The following is a 25242-nucleotide window of genomic DNA, read 5'->3' on the forward strand; positions in this document are numbered from 1 at the left end:
GGAAGGAGCAACAGAGCCAGAAGGAGGAGCTGAGGAAGAAAGCGAAGCCTTCTTACCCGCCGGGGAAGAGGAAGGAGAGGAGCCAGGCTTACGCTTCTGACTTAAAGAGACCGGTGTCCCAGCAACAACGTACCGGGCAACGGATTCCAGTGTCTCAACAGGAGAAGCCGAACGAGAGCACACACGACGGCCGTTAGGAGAGCGATGGACATCCGCCCGCACCGACAGGCGACGGGGAGAGCCGATAGATGGAGGAAGAGGATGGGAAGGAGGATCGGAGGGGGACGAGGAAGGAGACACAGAAGACACGACAGACCGGGTAGAAGGAAGGGGAACCCCAGACAGAGGACCAGGAGGAGGATCCTTCGGGAGAGAACCCAAAGGGACAGAGGAGGGGGCAGTGGGCGCATCAGGGTCCAAGGCCTGGAAACGGTTGTGAGTCTGAGGAAGGCGGGAAGGACGAGGAGAGGAAGAGCGCAACACGCGAGCATAAGAGATATTAGCATAAGGCGGGAGCCGGCGAACCTGGCGCCTCGCCTCAGGAAAAGATAAACGCTCCCGGTGCTTCAAGTTGAGGACGGCTGCCTCAAGCTTGTAATGGACACACGCACGGGAGAAGGTAGGATGGGCCTCACCGCAGTTGAGGCAACGAGCCTGGGGAGAAGCGCACTCCGACTTAGAGTGACCTTCGCCACCACACAAAGGACAGAGAGAGACAGTCCCGGAGCAGCGGAGGGCACCATGCCCAAACCTCCAGCACTTGTTGCAGAGCCGAGGAGAAGGAATGTACTCCTGGACAGAGCACCTGGCACCAGCAAGAATGACAGAGGGTGGAAGGGTCCTACCATCAAAGGTAATCTTCACAACCCGGAGGGGTTGACGGCGACTACCACGAGGGGGACGAGTAAACGTGTCCACCTGGAGAATAGAATGGCCCTGGGCAGCGAGGATATGTCGAATATCGTCGTGGCAGTCGCGTAGGTCCCGAACACCGGTCGCAACATGGGGCGGGAGCAAAATAGTGCCAACACTGGCATTCAACTGGACGTTCTTCGAGACCCGAACGGGGGTCTCGCCAAGGCAGGATAAGGCAGCCAAGCGGGAAGCAGCATCCTGAGAAGGAGCAGCAACGACACGCGTACCGAGACGAGTGGGGTTAAAAGTAATGGAGGCATCCACGGAATCAATGAGATGTCGATGAAGGGAGAAATCGTCAGGAGGCGCAGAATCAAGAGGGAGGAGATCAAAATATTTGGCCCACGAAGCGGGACCAAACAAGGCTTGATAGGTAGCAGAACTGGAAGGAATCGAGCGAGGGCGGCCGTGACGAGAACGGCGGTGAGAACCCCCAGAGAGAGAGGGGTTAAAAGGCGCAGTAGTAACAACGAGAGAAGGAGCCGCGCCAGGGGACGAGGTAGTCACCACTGGGGGCTTGGGGCTCGACCCAACCACAGAGGAGGGAGGGGAGCCAGGGGAAGGAGTCAGAGAGGCCAAAGGAGGAGCAAGGTCGGGGCCCAATGCAGCGGAGGCTACAGAGCCCGGTCTTCCAATACGGACCGACTCGGGGGCTTGGTCGCCCACCCCACGAGCCTGAGAAGGTAAACCAGAAGAAGCCGAAGCAGGGGTAATCATCTTGACGAAAGAAGAATTCACTCACGAATGTGCCCCCACACCCACCATGGAGCCACAATTAGAGGCAGGACACCCAACAAGAAGCTATCGCCGATCTTGTCGGGGCCTCCTAGGGGTGCGTCGTGAGTATACGCCCCACAAACGCCACCTTAAGAAACCGACAGTCCGTCGAGATCGGGTTCAGTGACGAAGTGGGGATTGACAATAAAAGGTTCCCCTCGCTCTCGACGTCGGGTACTGCAGTTCTACGGGTGCAAGAGTATGCCTCCTCAAGCACCCGGGCGTCAAAATAGAAGAAGTCCAAGGGAAGAACCAGAACGAGCAAAAGGTCGGCAGGAAACGGCAAGCAGATAGGAGAAGAGGGGGGAGAAAAACGAAACAGAAGGAAAAGGAAAAGATGCCCAGCAGAATTGGAGAGGACGGCAGCAGGAGCACAAGGCTAGAAAAGGACAGGACTGTCCCAAGGAGCATCACACTCCGGCAGCCGCCCACCAAGCCCCCACACGGCGACAACGAGCTGAGCGGGGAGGGGGATTCAGGGTGAAAGCAACTTTGCCCATTTGTTTCTGCCTCGTGCGGGAATCCAACCCGCGCCACAGAATTACGAGTCCTGCGCGCTATCCACCAGGCTACGAGGCCCCAGTCAAGACACTTGATGACACATACGGGAGGTGACACAGGGGGAGAACTAAGTGACACATAAAAATTATGCTACGCGATAATTCTTGCAGAGTCTGCGTTCGATTCCCTGTGGTTCAAGAGGTTGGGCACCATTCCTTCCTCATACATCAGAGCCTTATCTTCATATACCTTCCCCGGTGATATATAGGCATATATATATCACCTCTTAGTCTGTCTCATATCCCTCCCAGGTGCTAAATATTAATGCTGAGTGAACACTTTCACCTCATGAATACCTTAACTTACCTGAGTTTAACCTAACTGCAGGAACGGTTAGGCAAAGGTTCAGTAGTGAGAGACAGCTTCAACTTACCCGTACAGCTTCAGGAAGCTGTCGTAAGCTGTGTAGGTGTCCTTGTTGTTGTTGTTCTTGTCGCTGTTGTTGTTGTTGGTGAGGGAGGTGATGAGGATGGTGTCCTTCAGTCTTGTCAGTATGTGGTTACCCACCTTCCCCTGGGGGGTGGGGGTGTCCTGGCCCACCTTCCCCTGGGGGGTGGGGGTGTCCTGGCCCACCTTCCCCTGGGGGGTGGGGGTGTCCTGGCCCACCTTCCCCTGGGGGGTGTCCTGGCCCACCTTCCCCTGGGGGGTGGGGGTGTCCTGGCCCACCTTCCCCTGGGGGGAGGGGGTGTCCTGGCCCACCTTCCCCTGGGGGGTGGGGGTGTCCTGGCCCACCTTCCCCTGGGGGGTGGGGGTGTCCTGGCCCACCTTCCCCTGGGGGGTGGGGGTGTCCTGGCCCACCTTCCCCTGGGGGGTGGGGGTGTCCTGGCCCACCCTCCCCTGGGGGGTGTCCTGGCCCACCTTCCCCTGGGGGGTGGGGGTGTCCTGGCCCACCTTCCCCTGGGGGGTGGGGGTGTCCTGGCCCACCTTCCCCTGGGGGGTGGGGGTGTCCTGGCCCACCTTCCCCTGGGGGGTGGGGGTGTCCTGGCCCACCTTCCCCTGGGGGGTGGGGGTGTCCTGGCCCACCTTCCCCTGGGGGGTGGGGGTGTCCTGGCCCACCTTCCCCTGGGGGGTGGGGGTGTCCTGGCCCACCTTCCCCTGGGGGGTGGGGGTGTCCTGGCCCACCTTCCCCTGGGGGGTGGGGGTGTCCTGGCCCACCCTCCCCTGGGGGGTGTCCTGGCCCACCTTCCCCTGGGGGGTGGGGGTGTCCTGGCCCACCTTCCCCTGGGGGGTGGGGGTGTCCTGGCCCACCTTCCCCTGGGGGGTGGGGGTGTCCTGGCCCACCTTCCCCTGGGGGGTGGGGGTGTCCTGGCCCACCTTCCCCTGGGGGGTGGGGGTGTCCTGGCCCACCTTCCCCTGGGGGGTGGGGGTGTCCTGGCCCACCCTCCCCTGGGGGGTGTCCTGGCCCACCTTCCCCTGGGGGGTGGGGGTGTCCTGGCCCACCTTCCCCTGGGGGGAGGGGGTGTCCTGGCCCACCTTCCCCTGGGGGGAGGGGGTGTCCTGGCCCACCCTCCCCTGGGGGGTGTCCTGGCCCACCTTCCCCTGGGGGGAGGGGGTGTCCTGGCCCACCCTCCCCTGGGGGGTGTCCTGGCCCACCTTCCCCTGGGGGGTGGGGGTGTCCTGGTCCACCTTCCCCTGGGGGGTGGGGGTGTCCTGGCCCACCTTCCCCTGGGGGGTGGGGGTGTCCTGGTCCACCTTCCCCTGGGGGGTGGGGGTGTCCTGGCCCACCTTCCCCTGGGGGGTGGGGGTGTCCTGGCCCTCCTTCCCCTGGGGGGAGGGTGTGTCCTGGCCCACCTTCCCCTGGGGGGTGGGGGTGTCCTGGCCCACCTTCCCCTGGGGGGTGGGGGTGTCCTGGCCCACCTTCCCCTGGGGGGAGGGTGTGTCCTGACTCACCTTCCCCTGGGGGGAGGGTGTGTCCTGACCCACCTTCCCCTGGGGGGTGGGGGTGTCCTGGCCCACCTTCCCCTGGGGGGTGGGTGTGTCCTGGCCCACCTTCCCCTGGGGGGTGGGAGTGTCCTGACCCACCTTCCCCTGGGGGGAGGGTGTGTCTTGGCCCACCTTCCCCTGGGGGGAGGGTGTGTCTTGGCCCACCTTCCCCTGGGGTGTGGGTGTTTCATGGCCCACCTTCCCCTGGGGGGTGGGGGTGTCCTGGCCCACTTTCTCCTGGGGGGTGGGGGTGTCCTGACCCACCTTCCCCTGGGGGGTGGGGGTGTCCTGGCCCACCTTCCCCTGGGGGGAGGGGGTGTCCTGACCCACCTTCCCCTGGGGGGAGGGTGTTTCCTGGCCCACCTTCCCCTGGGGGGTGGATGTTTCCTGGCCCACCTTCCCCTGGGGGGTGGGTGTGTCCTGGCCCACCTTCCCCTGGGGGGTGGGTGTGTCCTGGCCCACCTTCCCCTGGGGAGTGGGTGTGTCCTGGCCCACCTTCCCCTGGGGGGTGGGTGTGTCCTGGCCCACCTTCACCTCAGGGGTGGGTGTGTCCTGGCCCACCTTCCCCTGGGGGGAGGGTGTGTCCTGGCCCACCTTCCCCTGGGGGGTGGGTGTTTCCTGGCCCACCTTCCCCTGGGGGGTGGGTGTTTCCTGGCCCACCTTCCCCTGGGGAGTGGGTGTGTCCTGGCCCACCTTCACCTGGGGGGTGGGTGTATCCTGGCCCACTTTCACCTGGGGGGTGGGTGTGTCCTGGCCCACCTCCCCCTGGGGGGTGGGTGTGTCCTGGCCCACCTTCCCCTGGGGGGTGGGTGTGTCCTGGCTCACCTTCCCCTGGGGGGTGGGTGTGTCCTGGCCCACCTTCCCCTGGGGGGTGGGTGTGTCCTGGCCCACCTTCCCCTGGGGGGTGGGTGTGTCCTGGCCCACCTCCCCCTGGGGGGTGGGGGTGTCCTGGCCCACCTTCCCCTGGGGGGTGGACGTGTCCTGGCTCACCTCCCCCGGGGTAATAGACAGACAACCGATCCCTCCCACCAAAGTCTCCATCGCTACTGTTTAGACAGCAGTCCCGTCGTATCCAGTGTCTCAACCACTGAAGGAGTCGTTTCAACCACCGAGGTAATTGGCCTGGTGGTAGTTAGCTCTGAACAACGTCTCACGTAACTACTCAACAACTACTCAGCCCTGTTCTGTCAATCATCAACCACCGCCTTCAAAACTATTTTTCATCAAGAAATTCTGAAATATAACAACGGAATTGATTTCAAGTGTTTGATCAATCATCCACCAAGACTGACGTATGTAGGTCACTGAGCCCGTAAGAACGAGGGGGTCGTACCAGCAAGGTCCACCTGACCAGGGCACATTCATTCTGCTTCACGTTCATAATTGGTTATACGTTTTTGGTATCGAGTTAGTTCGGAGAGATGGAGTTGTTGTAGTGAAGCGGTGAGCCATGTAATTATCCCAGTGACCAGGTGGATATTGGGCAGTATGGATCAGCTTCAGGGGCTATACAAGTCACTTCAGGGGCTACAAGTCACTACAGGGGCTATACAAGTCACTTCAGGGGCTACAAGTCACTACAGGGGCTATACAAGTCACTTCAGGGGCTACAAGTCACTACAGGGGCTATACAAGTCACCTTAGGGGCTATACAAGTCACTTCAGGGGCTATACAAGTCACCTTAGGGGCTATACAAGTCACTTCAGGGGTTACAAGTCACTTCAGGGGCTACAAGTCACTACAGGGGCTATACAAGTCACCTTAGGGGCTACACAAGTCACCTTAGGGGCTACACAAGTCACTACAGGGGCTACACAAGTCACTTCAGGGGCTACACAAGTCACTTCAGGGGCTACAAGTCACCACAGGAGCTACAAGTCACCACAGGGGCAACAAGTCACCACAGGGGCTACAAGTCACCACAGGGGCTACAAGTCACCACAGGGGCTACAAGTCACCACAGGGGCTACAAGTCACCACAGGGGCTACAAGTCACCACAGGGGCTACAAGTCACTTCAGGGGCTACAAGTCACCACAGGGGCTACAAGTCACCACAGGGGCCACAAGTCACCACAGGGGCTACAAGTCACTACAGGGGCTACACAAGTCACCACAGGGGCTACAAGTCACCACAGGAGCTACAAGTCACCACAGGGGCCACAAGTCACCACAGGGGCTACAAGTCACCACAGGGGCTACAAGTCACTACAGGGGCTACACAAGTCACCACAGGGGCTACAAGTCACCACAGGGGCCACAAGTCACCACAGGGGCCACAAGTCACCACAGGGGCTACAAGTCACCACAGGGGCTACAGGTCACCACAGGGGCTACAAGTCACCACAGGGGCTACAAGTCACCACAGGGGCTACAAGTCACCACAGGGGCTACAGGTCATCACAGGGGCTACAAGTCACCAGAGGGGCTACAAGTCACCACAGGGGCTACAGGTCACCACAGGGGCTACAAGTCACCACAGGGGGCTACAAGTCACCACAGGGGCTACAAGTCACCACAGGGGCTACAGGTCACCACAGGGGCTACAAGTCACCACAGGGGCTACAAGTCACCACAGGGGCTACAAGTCACCACAGGGGCTACAGGTCACCACAGGGGCTACAAGTCACCACAGGGGCTACAAGTCACCACAGGGGCTACAGGTCACCACAGGGGCTACAAGTCACCACAGGGGCTACAAGTCACCACAGGGGCTACAAGTCACCACAGGGGCTACAAGTCACCACAGGGGCTACAAGTCACCAGAGGGGCTACAAGTCACCACAGGGGCTACAAGTCACCACAGGGGCTACAAGTCACCACAGGGGCTACAGGTCACCACAGGGGCTACAAGTCACCACAGGGGCTACAGGTCACCACAGGGGCTACAAGTCACCACAGGGGCTACAAGTCACCACAGGGGCTACAAGTCACCACAGGGGCTACAAGTCACTTCAGGGGCTACAAGTCACCACAGGGGCTACAAGTCACTTCAGGGGCTACAAGTCACCACAGGGGCTACAGGTCACCACAGGGGCTACAAGTCACCACAGGGGCTACAAGTCACTTCAGGGGCCACAAGTCACCACAGGGGCTACAAGTCACCACAGGGGCTACAAGTCACCACAGGGGCTACAAGTCACCACAGGGGCTACAAGTCACTTCAGGGGCCACAAGTCACCACAGGGGCTACAAGTCACCACAGGGGCTACAAGTCACCACAGGGGCTACAAGTCACCACAGGGGCTACAAGTCACCACAGGGGCTACAAGTCACTTCAGGGGCTACAAGTCACTTCAGGGGCTACAAGTCACCACAGGGGCTACAAGTCACTTCAGGGGCCACAAGTCACCACAGGGGCTACAAGTCACCACAGGGGCTACAAGTCACTTCAGGGGCCACAAGTCACCACAGGGGCTACAGGTCACCACAGGGGCTACAAGTCACCACAGGGGCTACAGGTCACCACAGGGGCTACAAGTCACCACAGGGGCTACAAGTCACCACAGGGGCTACAAGTCACCACAGGGGCTACAAGTCACCACAGGGGCTACAAGTCACCACAGGGGCTACAGGTCACCACAGGGGCTACAAGTCACCACAGGGGCTACAAGTCACCACAGGGGCTACAAGTCACCACAGGGGCTACAAGTCACCACAGGGGCTACAAGTCACCACAGGGGCTACAAGTCACCACAGGGGCTACAGGTCACCACAGGGGCTACAAGTCACCACAGGGGCTACAGGTCACCACAGGGGCTACAGGTCACCACAGGGGCTACAAGTCACCACAGGGGCTACAAGTCACCACAGGGGCTACAAGTCACCACAGGGGCTACAAGTCACTTCAGGGGCCACAAGTCACCACAGGGGCTACAAGTCACTTCAGGGGCTGCACAAGTCACTGTTCCAATACCCACTCGTGGTCCAAGGGATATATTAAGCAACACGTGACCTAACACCTGCAGGAAACTAATCACTGCTCAAGCACCAATGGTCCAGAATTGATCAAACATCTACGCCACCAATTACGAAACCTGTACGTCATTCAGCAATCATGGCTCCTTTGGTTTACGTTAAATAAAACAGTTTACGAGCTTGTAAACTACACAACCAGAGGTTATTATTGTTATAAACAGCTGTTTAATGATTGTAAACAAAGCCGCCATGATAGAGAACGGATGAATACGGATGGCGCGAACGCGAACGGATTTTACTAAGCGTCGCTGCACTAGTGCCATTGGAGGCTGGTGGGCACTGGTGCCGTGGCGGGGCCTGGCACTGGTGCCGTGGCGGGGCCTGGCACTGCCGGAGGAGGAACGAGGTAGTTACCCCTGCTGCTCTGGCAGTGGGACACTGAGGCGGCGGGACACTGAGGCGGTGGGACAGCGCTGGTCACCCTAAATGCTGCGAACTGCTGGCCGACCTCCAGGAGAGCGGTATCAGACGACGCACTTGTAGCGGGGGTCGTGGTGGGCAGGGTTGGGGGTGGGTAGGTCTTGCCCTGGTGGGCAGGGTGGGGGAGGGGTGGGCAGGTCTTGCCCTGGTGGGCAGGGTGGGGGAGGGGTGGGCAGGGTGGGGGAGGGGTGTTAACCTACATGCTAGGCTTGTGTCTGGCTAACTTGGCCCAACACACCCACCTGTTGATACCGTGATAGATGGGATGACAGGTGAGGTGGCCCAGTCTTCCCGCTGGCGTGTCTCAGCTTCCGCTATCCCGCCCTAGCCTGCGTCCCGGGACGTATTCCTCCCTAGCCTGCGTCCCGGGACGTATTTCTCCCTAGCCTGCGTTCTGGGACGTATTTCTCCCTAGCCTGCGTTCTGGGACGTGTCCGTCCCTAGCCTGCGTTCTGGGACGTCTCCGTCCCTAGCCTGTGTCTTGGGACGTCCCCCCTCCCTAGCCTGCGTCTTGGGACGTCCCCCCTCCCTAGCCTGTGTCTTGGGACGTCCCCCACCTCCCTAGCCTGTGTCCCGGGACATCCCCCTCCCTAGCCTGCGTCCCGGGACGTCCCCCTCCCTAGCCTGTGTCTTGGGACGTCCCCCACCTCCCTAGCCTGTGTCTTGGGACGACCCGCCTCCCTAGCCTGCGTCCTGGGACATCCCCTTCCCTAGCCTGCGTCCCGGGACGTCCCCCTCCCTAGCCTGCGTCTTGGGACGTCTCCCTCCCTAGCCTGCGTTCTGGGACGTGTCCCTCCCTAGCCTGCGTCCTGGGACGTGTCCCTCCCTAGCCAGCGTCCCGGGACGTCCCCCTCCCTAGCCTGCGTCTTGGGACGTCTCCCTCCCTAGCCTGCGTTCTGGGACGTGTCCCTCCCTAGCCTGCGTCCTGGGACGTGCCCCTCCCTAGCCAGCGTCCCGGGACGTCCGCCTCCCTAGCCTGCGTCCTGGGACGTCCCCCTCCCTAGCCAGCGTCCCGGGACGTCCCCCTCCCTAGCCAGCGTCCTGGGACGTCCCCCCCCTCCCTAGCCTGTGTCTTGGGACGTCCCCACCTCCCTAGCCTGCGTCTTGGGACGTCCCCCCCTCCCTAGCCTGCGTCCCGGGACGTCCCCCTCCCTATCCTGCGTCTTGGGACGTTACCCTTCCTAGTCTGCGTCCCGGGACGTCTCCCTCCCTAGCCTGCGTCTTGGGACGTCCCCCCCCTCCCTAGCCTGTGTCTTGGGACGTCTCCCTCCCTAGCCAGCGTCCCGGGACGTCCCCCTCCCTAGCCAGCGTCCCGGGACGTGCCCCTCCCTAGCCAGCGTCCCGGGACGTCCCCCTCCCTAGCCAGCGTCCCGGGACGTCCCCCTCCCTAGCCAGCGTCCCGGGACGTCCCCCTCCCTAGCCAGCGTCCCGGGACGTCCCCCTCCCTAGCCAGCGTCCCGGGACGTGCCCCTCCCTAGCCAGCGTCCCGGGACGTCCCCCTCCCTAGCCAGCGTCCCGGGACGTCCCCCTCCCTAGCCAGCGTCCCGGGACGTCCCCCTCCCTAGCCAGCGTCCCGGGACGTCCCCCTCCCTAGCCAGCGTCCCGGGACGTCCCCCTCCCTAGCCAGCGTCCCGGGACATCTCTATCCCCAACACCGAAACCTACCAACCCGTCCACCAAAGAGAACGTCGCATTTTAGACGTATACTCAAACCCCAAGACCAAAATACTGTCGTACTAGAAAATTGGCTCACGAAATTGACGTCCAGTCCCCGTTTTCTGTTTTAGGTCCTCTGGCAGGTTAAGGCTAAGGGCACTTTAGTACATCGGTTTCTTAACGTTGGGGAAGGCCGGGCTGAACCTTCACCTGGGATTAACACACACACAGTCAACAGGGACAGGAATGTCTTCACAACCAGAGCAAATGTCTTATTTCTGGCACTTGGCGCGTCACTGTACCGCCTTGTGGGCCTAGACCCCGCCCCTGACAGTGACAGAGCCAGACCCCGCCCCTGACAGTGACAGAGCCAGACGACGCCCCTGACAGTGACAGAGCCAGACCCCGCCCCTGACAGTGACAGAGCCAGACCCCGCCCCTGACAGTGACAGAGCCAGACCACGCCCCTGACAGTGACAGACCCCGCCCCTGACAGTGACAGAGCCAGACCACGCCCCTGACAGTGACAGACCCCGCCCCTGACAGTGACACAGTGACAGACCCCGCCCCTGACAGTGACACAGTGACAGACCACGCCCCTGACAGTGACAGAGCCAGACCCCGCCCCTGACAGTGACAGAGCCAGACCCCGTCCCTGACAGTGACAGAGCCAGACCCCGTCCCTGACAGTGACAGAGCCAGATCACGCCCCTGACAGTGACAGAGCCAGACCCCGTCCCTGACAGTGACAGAGCAAGACCCCGCCTCGAATGGACCAAAAGGAGCTGCCTCGTATGGACCAAAAGGAGCTGCCTCGTATGGACCAATAGGAGCTGCCTCGTATGGACCAATAGGAGCTGCCTCGTATGGACCAATAGGAGCTGCCTCGTATGGACCAATAGGAGCTGCCTCGTATGGACCAATAGGAGCTGCCTCGTATGGACCAATAGGAGCTGCCTCGTATGGACCAATAGGAGCTGCCTCGTATGGACCAATAGGAGCTGCCTCGTATGGACCAATAGGAGCTGCCTCGTATGGACCAATAGGAGCTGCCTCGTATGGACCAATAGGAGCTGCCTCGTATGGACCAATAGGAGCTGCCTCGTATGGACCAATAGGAGCTGCCTCGTATGGACCAATAGGAGCTGCCTCGTATGGACCAATAGGAGCTGCCTCGTATGGACCAATAGGAGCTGCCTCGTATGGACCAATAGGAGCTGCCTCGTATGGACCAATAGGAGCTGCCTCGTATGGACCAATAGGAGCTGCCTCGTATGAACCAATAGGAGCTGCCTCGTATGGACCAATATGAGCTGCCTCGTATGGACCAATAGGTCTATTAGAAGACCTTAATTTGGAATTCTATCGAAAGTACAAGTGACTGAAAATTCAATTCAGCACAGAGCCACACAGCACAGTGCCACACAGCACAGTGCCACACAGCAGAGCCACGCAGCACAGAGCCACACAGCACAGAGCCACACAACACAGAGCCACGCAGCACAGAGCCACACAGCACAGAGCCACACAGCACAGAGCCACGCAGCACAGAGCCACGCAGCACAGAGCCACATAACACAGAGCCACACAGCACAAAGCCACACAGCACAGAGCCACATAACACAGAACCACACAGCACAGAGCCACACAGCACAGAGCCACGCAGCACAGAGCCACACAGCACAAAGCCACACAGCACAGAGCCACACAGCACAGAGCCACAGAGCTTTTCAATCTACAACAAGCAAGAGCAACCCACTAAGATCCAATGTTGCATCATTGAGCTCTCAACAGTTACCCGGCGCACGCCAGACATATCTACAAGACATGTCTATCGTGCCCAACCGCATACTGCCGTGGGAGGTGACTCAGGCGACCCAGAACACCAACTGGATTACTGTGTCACTCAACCCGTGAGAGATCGACCAGTGAGTACCGGTACTCATCAAGAGATTCATCAACTCGATGAGTTACTCGTCACCTAGTGGCTCAGGGATGAGTATTTAAAAAAATAATTTTGAATACTCAAGTTGCCAAACACTTGGGGTGGACGGTAGAGCGACGGGCTCGCTTCTTGCAGGTCGGCGTTCAATCCCCCGACTGTCCACAAGTGGTTGGGTATCATTCCTCCCCCCCCCCCTTCCCATGCTAAATTCTTATCCTAAGATCCCCTTTCTAGACATAAGTTTAGCAAGTTTGGTGTTGGACTTAAGACCTATCAACCTCTGGAGGGTTATTAAGACCACCACAATACCTTACTGACCAACCAGCAAGTTTGGTGTTGGACTTAAGACCTATCAACCTCTGGAGGGTTATTAAGACCACCACAATACCTTACTGACCAACCAGCAAGTTTGGTGTTGGACTTAAGGCCTATCAACCTCTGGAGGGTTATTAAGACCACCACAATACCTTTAGTCCTGATACAATGTTCAGTATTATACTCTGAATGAATATGCACAGAGAACCTGGCTACACCTCTTTGAGTGTGTGTGTGTGTGTGTGTGTGTGTGTGTGTGTGTGTGTGCGTGTGTGTGTGTGTGTGTGTGCGTGTTGACTAATGAGTCACGAGACTATAGCATTACGTGTTGGCAGCTTCACCACACAGGAAACTAGAACACGTTGTCTGGGTCACACACACACACACACACACACACACACACACACACACACACTCACACACAACACACATACAGTTGATTAACAGTTGAGAGGCGGGACCAAAGAGACAAAGCTCAACCCCCGCAAGCACAATTAGGTGAGTACAATTAGGTGAGTACACACACACACACACACACACACACACACACACACACACACACACACACACACACACACACACACACACAGTTCAACCCGAGTAAATGCAAAGTAATGAAACTAGGCAGTGGAAACAGGAGGCCAGGCACAGGATACAGAATAGGAGATGAAGTACTTAATGAAACAGACAGAGAGAAAGATCTAGGAGTTGATATCACACCAAACCTGTCTCCTGAAGCCCACATAAAGAGAATAACGTCTGCGGCATATGCGAGGCTGGCTAACATCAGAACAGCGTTCAGGAACCTGTGTAAGGAATCATTCAGAATCTTGTATACCACATATGTAAGACCAATCCTGGAGTATGCGGCCCCAGCATGGAGCCCGTACCTTGTCAAGCACAAAACAAAGCTGGGAAAAGTTCAGAGGTATGCCATTAGACTAGTCCCAGAACTAAGTGGCATGAGTTACGAGGAAAGGCTGCGTGAAATCACCTCACGTCGCTGGAAGACAGGCGAGCTCGGGGAGACATGATCACTACCTACAAAATTCTCAGAGGAATTGACAGGATGGAAAAGGATAAACTCTTTTACAAGGGTGGTACACGAACAAGGGGACACAGGTGAAAACTGAGTTCCCAAATGAGCCACAGAGATATTAGGAAGAACTTTTTCAGTGTCTGAGTAGTTAATAAATTGAATGCATTAAGCAGTGATGTGGTGGAGGCTGACTCCATACACAGTTTCAAGTGTAGATATGATAGAGCCCAGTAGACTCAGGAACCTGTACACCAGTTGATTGACGGTTGAGAGGAGGGACCAAAGAGCCAGAGCTCAACCCCCGCAAGCACAACTAGGCGAGTACATACAGGACAACAGAAGCAGATACAACAGAGCTAGGAACGATTACATTAACATAAGACGAGTATCGGAAAGATATTATGAGAACGATATTGCAATCAAAGCGAAAAATCAACCTAAGTTACTACACAGTCATATAAGAAGAAAAATGTCGGTGAACGACCAAGTGACAAGACTAAGGAAGACAGAGGGGGCATATACTGAAAGTGACAAGGAAATCTGCGAGGCACTGAATGCCAGTTTCCATGGAGTGTTCACTACCGAGCCTGAGCAGCTCCCATTGTTGGAAGGGGTTACCCTAGATGAAAGACTATCAGATATAGAGGTGACAGCAGAGGAGGTAATGAAACAGTTGACAACTCTAGATGCAACTAAAGCAGTTGGACCAGACAAAGTATCACCGTGGATACTAAAAGAGGCACCGCAGGCCCTCAGCGTGCCTCTGGCAAGGATCTTTAATGAGTCACTTATGACAGGAGAATTGCCCAGTTGCTGGAAGAAGGCAAATGTCGTACCGATTTTAAAGAAAAGCGATAGAAAAGAGGCACTTAACTACAGACCAGTATCACTGACAAGCATCCCCTGTAAAGTACTTGAAAGAATAATCAGGTTAAGACTGTTTACACACTTAGAGAAAACTAGGTATGTAAACAAGCACCAACAGGGGTTCAGAGAAGGGAAATCGTGCCTCACAAACTTTCTGAAATGCTATGATAAACTACCAAGAATAAGGCAGGACAGGGAAGGTTGGGCAGATTGCGCATTTCTAGACTGCCAAAAAGCCTTTGATACAGTACCGCACAGGAAACTGCTATTCAAACTTGAGAAGCAGGCGGGAGTAAGCGGAAAGGTCCTAGCATGGGTAAGGAACTACCTAACAGGCAGGAGCCAGAGAGTAACAGTCAGGGGCGAGAAGTCAGACTGGCGAACAGTAACAAGTGGAGTACCTCAAGGATCGGTGCTGGGACCAATTCTATTTCTTATATATGTTAACGACATGTTTACAGGCGTAGAGTTCTATATGTTCATGCTCGCAGATGATGCGAGGTTAATGAAACAAGTTGTGAGGATTATAGGATCCTCCAAGAGGACCTGAACAGGTTGCAGAGATGGTCAGAGAAATGGCTACTGGAGTTTAACACGAGCAAATGTAAAGTTATGGAGATGGGATTGGGTGATAGGAGACCAAAGGGACAGTACACAATGAAGGGGAACAGCCTACCTGTAACGACGCGCGAAAGAGACCTGGGGGTGGACGTAACACCTAATCTATCTCCTGAGGCACATATAAATAGGATAACGACAGCAGCGTACTCTACACTGGCGAAAGTTAGATCATTCAGAAACCTAAGTAAGGAGGCTTTTAGGGCGCTTTACACTGCCTACGTGAGGCCAGTCTTAGAGTAGGCCGCCTCATCATGGAGTCCCCACCTGAAGAAACACATAAGGAAACTGCAAAAGGTTCAGAAGTTTGCGACGAGGTTCGGCCCAGAGTTATAAGGGATGGGATATGAAGAGCGACTGAAGGAACTGAACCTGACGGTCAGAAAAAATCGAGGGAGCGGGGAGATATGATAGAGATGTATAAAATACTTAGGGGGATTGACAGAGTGGAAGTAGATGAAATGTTCACAAGGAATTCCTACAGGACGAAGGGCCATGGGTGGAAGCTGGAAGCTCAGATGAGTGATATATATGTTAGGAAGTTTTAATTTAGCATAAGAGTAGTGGAAAATGGAATGAACTAAGAAGCAGGGGACAGATTCACGAAGCAGTTACGCAAACACTTACGAACCTGTACATCTTTTCTCAATCTTTGGCGGCTTTGTTTACAATTATTAAACAGTTAATGAGCTCCGAAGCAGAAGGAGGCTGTTTATAACAATAACAACAGTTGATTGGCAAGTTTTCATGCTTGTAAACTGTTTAAGAAATGTAACCAAAGCCGTCAAAGATTGAGGAAAGTTGAACACGTTCGTAAGTGCTTGTGTAACTGCTTTATGGATCTGGCCCCTGGTTGTGAAGACAAACTGCATTCATAGTTTTAAATGTAAACAGCCCGTCCTCCAAGCGAAGATCCAAAAGTGATTCCATGCACCCGCCAAACCCCAGCTGTTTATGAGTGAAAAACGGTTTACACACGACTCACAACTGCTGACGTTCGAACACTTCCGGAACAAGTGCTTCACTGACGACTGGTGTTCGAACCACAACGCTGTAAATGCTTCACCCACGTACTACAAATACAAATAATCGCCAACAGAACCTAAACACCTAACCTAACCTATGCCTATATATGCACAATATGCTAATATATTATAATATTAATTTATATTTGAGAAAATTACTGTGTTGAATGAACAGCATGTAAAAAATTATGAATGCGTTTGTGGGGTCGACCGCTGGATGGAATGGACTTGAGTCGGGTTTAAATGTAGGTATGACAAGGGAAATAGGACAGGTGTCATTGCTTTAAACACCCGGCGGCTAGACTGGTGGGGTCCAGGAGCTAATGCTTGACCCTGCAGGCACAAATAGGTGAGCACACACGCCGGGCACTAGTCAGGTGGGCATGAAGGTCAGGCAACACGGGGGGCCACTGAGGGCCACAGGGAGCCACGGGGGGGGCCACTGAGGGCCACAGGGAGCCACGGGGCCACTGAGGGCCACAGGGAGCCACGGGGGGGCCACTGAGGGCCACAAGGAGCCACGGGGGGCCACTGAGGGCCATAGGGAGCCACGGGGGGCCACTGAGGGCCACAGGGAGCCACGGGGGGCCACTGAGGGCCACAGGGAGCCACGGGGGGCCACTGAGGGCCACAGGAAGCCACGGGGGCCCACTGAGGGCCACAGGGAGCCACGGGGGGCCACTGAGGGCCACAGGGAGCCACGGGGGGGACACTGAGGGCCACAGGGAGCCACGGGGGGCCACTGAGGGCCACAGGGAGCCACGGGGGGCCACTGAGGGCCACAGGGAGCCACGGGGGGCCACTGAGGGCCACAGGGAGCCACGGGGGGCCACTGAGGGCCACAGGGAGCCACGGGGACCACTGAGGGCCACAGGGAGCCACGGGGGGCCACTGAGGGCCACAGGGAGCCACGGGGAGCCACTGAGGGCCACAGGGAGCCACGGGGGGCCACTGAGGGCCACAGGGAGCCACGGGGGGGCCACTGAGGGCCACAGGGAGCCACGGGGGGGCCACTGAGGGCCACAGGGAGCCACGGGGGGCCACTGAGGGCCACAGGGAGCCACGGGGGGCCACTGAGGGCCACAGGGAGCCACGGGGGCCACTGAGGGCCACAGGGAGCCACGGGGGGCCACTGAGGGCCACAGGGAGCCACGGGGGGCCACTGAGGGCCACAGGGAGCCACGGGGGGCCACTGAGGGCCACAGGGAGCCACGGGGGGCCACTGAGGGCCACAGGGAGCCACGGGGGGCCACTGAGGGCCACAGGGAGCCACGAGGGGCCACTGAGGGCCACAAGGTACCACGGGGGGGGGCCACAAGGGGCCACGGGGGGCCTCTGAGGGCCACAAGGTACCACGGGTGGGGCCACAAGGTACCACGGGTGGGGCCACAAGGGGCCACGGGGGGACCACAGGGGGGCCACTGAGGGCCACAAGGTACCACAGGGGGGCCATTGAGGGCCACAAGGTACCACGAGGGGGGCCACAAGGTACCACAGGGGGGCCACAAGGGGGCCACTGAGGGCCACAGGGAGCCACGGGGGGCCACTGAGGGCCACAGGGAGCCACGGGGGGCCACTGAGGGCCACAGGGAGCCACGGGGGGCCACTGAGGGCCACAGGGAGCCACGGGGGGCCACTGAGGGCCACAGGGAGCCACGGGGGGCCACTGAGGGCCACAGGGAGCCACGGGGGGCCACTGAGGGCCACAGGGAGCCACGGGGGGCCACTGAGGGCCACAGGGAGCCACGGGGGGCCACTGAGGGCCACAAGGTACCACGGGGGGCCACAAGGGGCCACGGAGGGCCTCTGAGGGCCACAAGGTACCACGGGTGGGGCCACTGAGGGCCACAAGGTACCACGGGTGGGGCCACAAGGTACCACGGGTGGGGCCACAAGGGGCCACGGGGGGACCACAGGGGGGCCACTGAGGGCCACAGGGTACCACAGGGGGGCCACTGAGGGCCACAAGGTACCACGAGGGGGGCCACAAGGTACCACAGGGGGGCCACAAGGGGCCACGGGGGGACCACAGGGGGCCACTGAGGGCCACAAGGTACCACGAGAGGGGCCACTGAGGGCCACAAGGTACCACGGGTGGGGCCACAATGTACCACGGGTGGGGCCACAAGGGGCCACGGGGGGACCACAGGGGGGCCACTGAGGGCCACAAGGTACCACAGGGGGGCCACTGAGGGCCACAAGGTACCACGAGGGGGGCCACAAGGTACCACAGGGGGGCCACAAGGGGCCACGGGGGGACCACAGGGGGGCCACTGAGGGCCACAAGGTACCACGAGAGGGGCCACTGAGGGCCACAAGGTACCACGGGTGGGGCCACAAGGTACCACGGGTGGGGCCACAAGGGGCCACGGGGGGACCACAGGGGGGCCACTGAGGGCCACAAGGTACCACAGGGGGGCCACTGAGGGCCACAAGGTACCACGAGGGGGCCACAAGGTACCACAGGGGGGCCACTGAGGGCCACAAGGTACCACGAGGGGGGCCACAAGGTACCACAAGGGGCCACGGGGGGACCACAGGGGGGCCACTGAGGGCCACAAGGTACCACGAGGGGGGCCACTGAGGGCCACAAGGTACCACAGGGGGGCCACTGAGGGCCACAAGGTACCACAGGGAGGCGGCCATACACATTGAGACTGCTAACTAAATTTGACCCCATAATCTAGGAGCAACGTGTTCCCATCTGGTATTAACCACGTGGGCCCTGCACGTGCTGGTATTAACGTGTTCTCTACGTGTACTAGTACACGTGGAGAACACGTGCTGGTACACGTGCTGGTACACGTGCTGGTACACGTGCTGGTACACGTGGAGAACACGTGCTGGTACACGTGCTGGTACACGTGGAGAACACGTGCTGGTACACGTGCTGGTACACGTGCTGGTACACGTGGAGAACACGTGCTGGTACACGTGCTGGTACACGTGGAGAACACGTGCTGGTACACGTGCTGGTACACGTGCTGGTACACGTGCTAGAACACGTGCTGATACACGTGCTGGTACACGTGCTGGTACACGTGCTGGTACACGTGCTAGAACACGTGCTGGTACACGTGCTGGTACACGTGCTGGTACACGTGCTAGAACACGTGCTGGTACACGTGCTGGTACACGTGCTGGTACACGTGCTGGTACACGTGCTGGTACACGTGCTGGTACACGTGCTAGAACACGTGCTGGTACACGTGCTGGTACACGTGCTGGTACACGTGCTGGTACACGTGCTGGTACACGTGCTAGAACACGTGCTGGTACACGTGCTGGTACACGTGCTGGTACACGTGCTGGTACACGTGCTAGAACACGTGCTGGTACACGTGCTGGTACACGTGCTAGAACACGTGCTGGTACACGTGTTGGTACACGTGCTGGTACACGTGCTAGAACACGTGCTGGTACACGTGCTGGTACACGTGCTAGAACACGTGCTGGTACACGTGCTGGTACACGTGCTGGTACACGTGCTGGTACACGTGCTAGAACACGTGCTGGTACACGTGCTGGTACACGTGCTGGTACACGTGCTGGTACACGTGCTGGTACACGTGCTAGAACACGTGCTGGTACACGTGCTGGTACACGTGCTGGTACACGTGCTAGAACACGTGCTGGTACACGTGCTGGTACACGTGTTGGTACACGTGCTGGTACACGTGCTGGTACACGTGCTAGAACACGTTCTGGTACACGTGCTGGTACACGTGCTGGTACACGTGCTGGTACACGTGCTAGAACACGTGCTGGTACACGTGCTGGTACACGTGCTGGTACACGTGCTGGTACACGTGCTGGTACACGTGCTGGTACACGTGCTGGTACACGTGCTGGTACACGTGCTAGAACACGTGCTGGTACACGTGTTGGTACACGTGCTGGTACACGTGCTGGTACACGTGCTAGAACACGTGCTGGTACACGTGCTGGTACACGTGCTAGAACACGTGCTGGTACACGTGCTGGTACACGTGCTGGTACACGTGCTGGTACACGTGCTGGTACACGTGCTAGAACACGTGCTGGTACACGTGCTGGTACACGTGCTAGAACACGTGCTGGTACACGTGCTGGTACACGTGCTGGTACACGTGCTGGTACACGTGCTAGAACACGTGCTGGTACACGTGCTGGTACACGTGCTAGAACACGTGCTGGTACACGTGCTGGTACACGTGCTGGTACACGTGCTGGTACACGTGCTAGAACACGTGCTGGTACACGTGCTGGTACACGTGCTAGAACACGTGCTGGTACACGTGCTAGAACACGTGCTGGTACACGTGCTGGTACACGTGCTGGTACACGTGTTGGTACACGTGCTGGTACACGTGCTAGAACACGTGCTGGTACACGTGTTGGTACACGTGCTGGTACACGTGCTGGTACACGTGCTAGAACACGTGCTGGTACACGTGCTGGTACACGTGCTGGTACACGTGCTGGTACACGTGCTGGTACACGTGCTAGAACACGTGCTGGTACACGTGCTGGTACACGTGCTGGTACACGTGCTGGTACACGTGCTGGTACACGTGCTGGTACACGTGCTGGTACACGTGGAGAACACGTGCTGGTACACGTGCTGGTACACGTGCTAGAACACGTGCTGGTACACGTGCTGGTACACGTGCTGGTACACGTGCTGGTACACGTGGAGAACACGTACTGGTACACGTGCTGGTACACGTGCTGGTACACGTGCTGGTACACGTGCTGGTACACGTGGAGAACACGTGCTGGTACACGTGCTGGTACACGTGCTGGTACACGTGGAGAACACGTGCTGGTACACGTGCTGGTACACGTGCTGGTACACGTGCTAGAACACGTGCTGGTACACGTGCTGGTACACGTGCTGGTACACGTGCTGGTACACGTGGAGAACACGTACTGGTACACGTGCTGGTACACGTGCTGGTACACGTGCTGGTACACGTGCTAGAACACGTGCTGGTACACGTGCTGGTACACGTGCTGGTACACGTGCTAGAACACGTGCTGGTACACGTGCTGGTACACGTGCTGGTACACGTGCTGGTACACGTGGAGAACACGTGCTGGTACACGTGCTGGTACACGTGTTGGTACACGTGCTGGTACACGTGCTAGAACACGTGCTGGTACACGTGCTAGAACACGTGCTGGTACACGTGTTGGTACACGTGCTGGTACACGTGCTAGAACACGTGCTGGTACACGTGCTAGAACACGTGCTAGAACACGTGCTGGTACACGTGCTGGTACACGTGGAGAACACGTGCTAGAACACGTGCTGGTACACGTGCTAGAACACGTGCTAGAACACGTGCTGGTACACGTGCTGGTACACGTGCTAGAACACGTGCTAGAACACGTGCTGGTACACGTAAACACACGAGGTAAACACCGCTAATGTTAGCATCAATGAAGGAAAAACACATTGTTTACGTTCTTCCGATCCATTACAACTTTAAAGGTATTTAATTAGTGGCGTTACTGCCTCCAGGTCGTGTGGCCCCGGCCTCCAGGACGTGTGGCCCCGGCCTCCAGGTCGTGTGGCCCCGGCCTCCAGGTCGTGTGGCCCCGGCCTCCAGGTCGTGTGGCCCCGGCCTCCAGGCCGTGTGGCCCCGGCCTCCAGGACGTGTGGCCCCGGCCTCCAGGCCGTGTGGCCCCGGCCTCCAGGTCGTGTGGCCCCGGCCTCCAGGTCGTGTGGCCCCGGCCTCCAGGTCGTGTGGCCCCGGCCTCCAGGTCGTGTGGCCCCGGCCTCCAGGTCGTGTGGCCCCGGCCTCCAGGTCGTGTGGCCCCGGCCTCCAGGACGTGTGGCCCCGGCCTCCAGGACGTAAGGCCCCGGCCTCCAGGTCGTGTGGCCCCGGCCTCCTGGTCGTGTGGCCCCGGCCTCCAGGTCGTGTGGCCCCGGCCTCCAGGTCGTGTGGCCCCGGCCTCCAGGTCGTGTGGCCCCGGCCTCCAGGTCGTGTGGCCCCGGCCTCCAGGACGTGTGGCCCCGGCCTCCAGGACGTGTGGCCCCGGCCTCCAGGACGTGTGGCCCCGGCCTCCAGGTCGTGTGGCCCCGGCCTCCAGGTCGTGTGGCCCCGGCCTCCAGGTCGTGTGGCCTCGGCCTCCAGGACGTGTGGCCCCGGCCTCCAGGTCGTGTGGCCCCGGCCTCCAGGTCGTGTGGCCCCGGCCTCCAGGTCGTGTGGCCCCGGCCTCCAGGTCGTGTGGCCCCGGCCTCCAGGTCGTGTGGCCCCGGCCTCCAGGTCGTGTGGCCCCGGCCTCCAGGTCGTGTGGCCCCGGCCTCCAGGTCGTGTGGCCCCGGCCTCCAGGACGTGTGGCCTCGGCCTCCAGGACGTGTGGCCCCGGCCTCCAGGTCGTGTGGCCCCGGCCTCCAGGTCGTGTGGCCCCGGCCTCCAGGTCGTGTGGCCCCGGCCTCCAGGTCGTGTGGCCCCGGCCTCCAGGTCGTGTGGCCCCGGCCTCCAGGTCGTGTGGCCCCGGCCTCCAGGTCGTGTGGCCCCGGCCTCCAGGTCGTGTGGCCCCGGCCTCCAGGTCGTGTGGCCCCGGCCTCCAGGTCGTGTGGCCCCGGCCTCCAGGTCGTGTGGCCCCGGCCTCCAGGTCGTGTGGCCCCGGCCTCCAGGTCGTGTGGCCCCGGCCTCCAGGTCGTGTGGCCCCGGCCTCCAGGTCGTGTGGCCCCGGCCTCCAGGTCGTGTGGCCCCGGCCTCCAGGTCGTGTGGCCCCGGCCTCCAGGTCGTGTGGCCCCGGCCTCCAGGTCGTGTGGCCCCGGCCTCCAGGTCGTGTGGCCCCGGCCTCCAGGTCGTGTGGCCCCGGCCTCCAGGTCGTGTGGCCCCGGCCTCCAGGTCGTGTGGCCCCGGCCTCCAGGTCGTGTGGCCCCGGCCTCCTGGTCGTGTGGCCCCGGCCTCCTGGTCGTCTGGCCCCGGCCTCCAGGTCGTGTGGCCCCGGCCTCCAGGTCGTGTGGCCCCGGCCTCCAGGTCGTGTGGCCCCGGCCTCCTGGTCGTGTGGCCTCGGCCTCCAGGACGTGTGGCCCCGGCCTCCAGGACGTGTGGCCCCGGCCTCCAGGTCGTGTGGCCCCGGCCTCCAGGACGTGTGGCCCCGGCCTCCAGGTCGTGTGGCCCCGGCCTCCAGGTCGTGTGGTTCCGGCCTCCAGGTCATGTGGCCCCGGCCTCCAGGACGTGTGGCCCCGGCCTCCAGGACGTGTGGCCCCGGCCTCCAGGACGTGTGGCCCCGGCCTCCAGGACGTGTGGCCCCGGCCTCCAGGATATGAGGACAAGGAGCTGGGATATGAGGACAAGGAGCTGGGATATGAGGACAAGGAACTGGGATATGAGGACCAGGAGCTGGGATATGAGGACAAGGAGCTGGGATATGAGGACAAGAAGCTGGGATATGAGGACAAGGAGCTGGGATATGAGGACCAGGAGCTGGGATATGAGGACCAGGAGCTGGGATATGAGGACCAGGAGCTGGGATATGAGGACAAGAAGCTGGGATATGAGGACAAGAAGCTGGGATATGAGGACAAGGAGCTGGGATATGAGGACCAGGAACTGGGATATGAGGACCAGAAGCTGGGATATGAAGACCAGGAGCTGGGATATGAGGACCAGGAGCTGGGATATGAGGACCAGGAGCTGGGATATGAGGACCAGAAGCTGGGATATGAGGACAAGAAGCTGGGATATGAGGACCAGAAGCTGGGATATGAGGACCAGGAGCTGGGATATGAGGACCAGCAGCTGGGATATGAGGACCAGAAGCTGGGATATGAGGACCAGAAGCTGGGATATGAGGACCAGAAGCTGGGATATGAGGACCAGAAGCTGGGATATGAGGACCAGAAGCTGGGATATGAGGACCAGAAGCTGGGATATGAGGACCAGGAACTGGGATATGAGGACCAGGAACTGGGATATGAGGACCAGAAGCTGGGATATGAGGACCAGGAGCCGGGATATGAGGACCAGGAGCCGGGATATGAGGACCAGAAGCTGGGATATGAGGACAAGGTCCCAAAAAACAGATACACAAGAAAACGTGAATATCTTGGACAGTAATATCGGTAGTGAGGAGGAGTGAGGCGCGGCCAAGCACGAGGCGGACTGCCCCTCATTCCTGCCTTGGGCCTCATAAAAGACGATCCCTCACTATCAAGGGGCCTCATAAACACGACCCTACTGTCCTGTGAGGGTCTTATGAGGGGTTGGTAGAACCAGTCACCACGCTGAGGAAGACTGGTAGAACCAGTCATCTGGCTGAGGAAGACTGGTAGAACCAGTCATCTGGCTGAGAATGACTGGTAGAACCAGGCACCACGCTGAGGAAGACTGGTAGAACCAGGCACCACGCTGAGGAAGACTGGTAGAACCAGTCACCTTTTAAGTTAGCACAAATGTCTGAAAATCTTAACTGGCGGAAAGCTGTCAATCATCTTATGACAGCTGGCGTGTTCCGCGGGGGTTCAAACTGACTGATTTAGAACACCCCCCCCCCAAAAAAAAAAAATATTCAGAACATTGACTCATAACATCTACTAGAACATGTACTAGTATAATACATCGGAACATTAATTAAAATAAATTCTATTTAATGATCAAATCTATTCTAAATATTAATATATCAACGTTGCCTGTGGCTGGTCCGGCATTATGGGGTCGTGCGGGGCCTGGTCAACATATTCATATAAGCGCCTGATGGTACTCCCTCGCTCAATATAAGACAATTACGGCCATATGTGTCTCTTCCAGGCTTCTCTCAACGTCTCAGTGGTCGTTCAGTTTGTTTCTAACCATAGGCGGTGTGACACACACACACACACACACACACACATTATATATATATATATATATATATATATATATATATATATATATATAACTGAAAACTCACACCCCAGAAGTGACTCGAACCCATACTCCCAGGAGCAAACGCAACTGGTATGTACAAGACGCCTTAATCCACTTGACCATCACGACCGGACAAAATGAGGTGATAGCCGAGGCTATTTGAACCACCCCACCGCCGGCACTCGGATAGTAATCTTGGGCATAGCATTTTACCAAATCACCTCATTCTTGTACATACCAGTTGCGTTTGCTCCTGGGAGTATGGGTTCGAGTCACTTCTGGGGTGTGAGTTTTCAGTTGCATATTGTCCTGGGGACCATTCAGGCTTGTTCGCATTTGTGTTCCTCACGTG

General features: G+C 58.7%; 2 protein-coding genes across 4 annotated transcripts in view; both read right to left on the reverse strand.

Annotated features, from left to right (window-relative positions):
- LOC138355940 (collagen alpha-1(V) chain-like) overlaps positions 1 to 8594 on the reverse strand; it is a 41688-nt gene extending 33094 nt beyond the window's left edge. The window contains exons 1-2 of the mRNA XM_069311486.1: positions 8508 to 8594; positions 3601 to 5409 (exon numbers count right to left, since the gene is read on the reverse strand). Coding sequence (XP_069167587.1) covers positions 3601 to 5217 — 1617 coding nt within the window. The 5' untranslated portion in view covers positions 5218 to 5409; positions 8508 to 8594. The remainder of the gene's footprint in view (positions 1 to 3600; positions 5410 to 8507) is intronic.
- LOC123753533 (trichohyalin) overlaps positions 1 to 25242 on the reverse strand; it is a 460426-nt gene that overhangs the window by 119450 nt on the left and 315734 nt on the right. The window lies entirely within an intron of this gene.

The sequence above is a fragment of the Procambarus clarkii genome, chromosome 69, assembly GCF_040958095.1.
Source record: "Procambarus clarkii isolate CNS0578487 chromosome 69, FALCON_Pclarkii_2.0, whole genome shotgun sequence".
Lineage (NCBI taxonomy): Eukaryota > Metazoa > Arthropoda > Malacostraca > Decapoda > Cambaridae > Procambarus > Procambarus clarkii.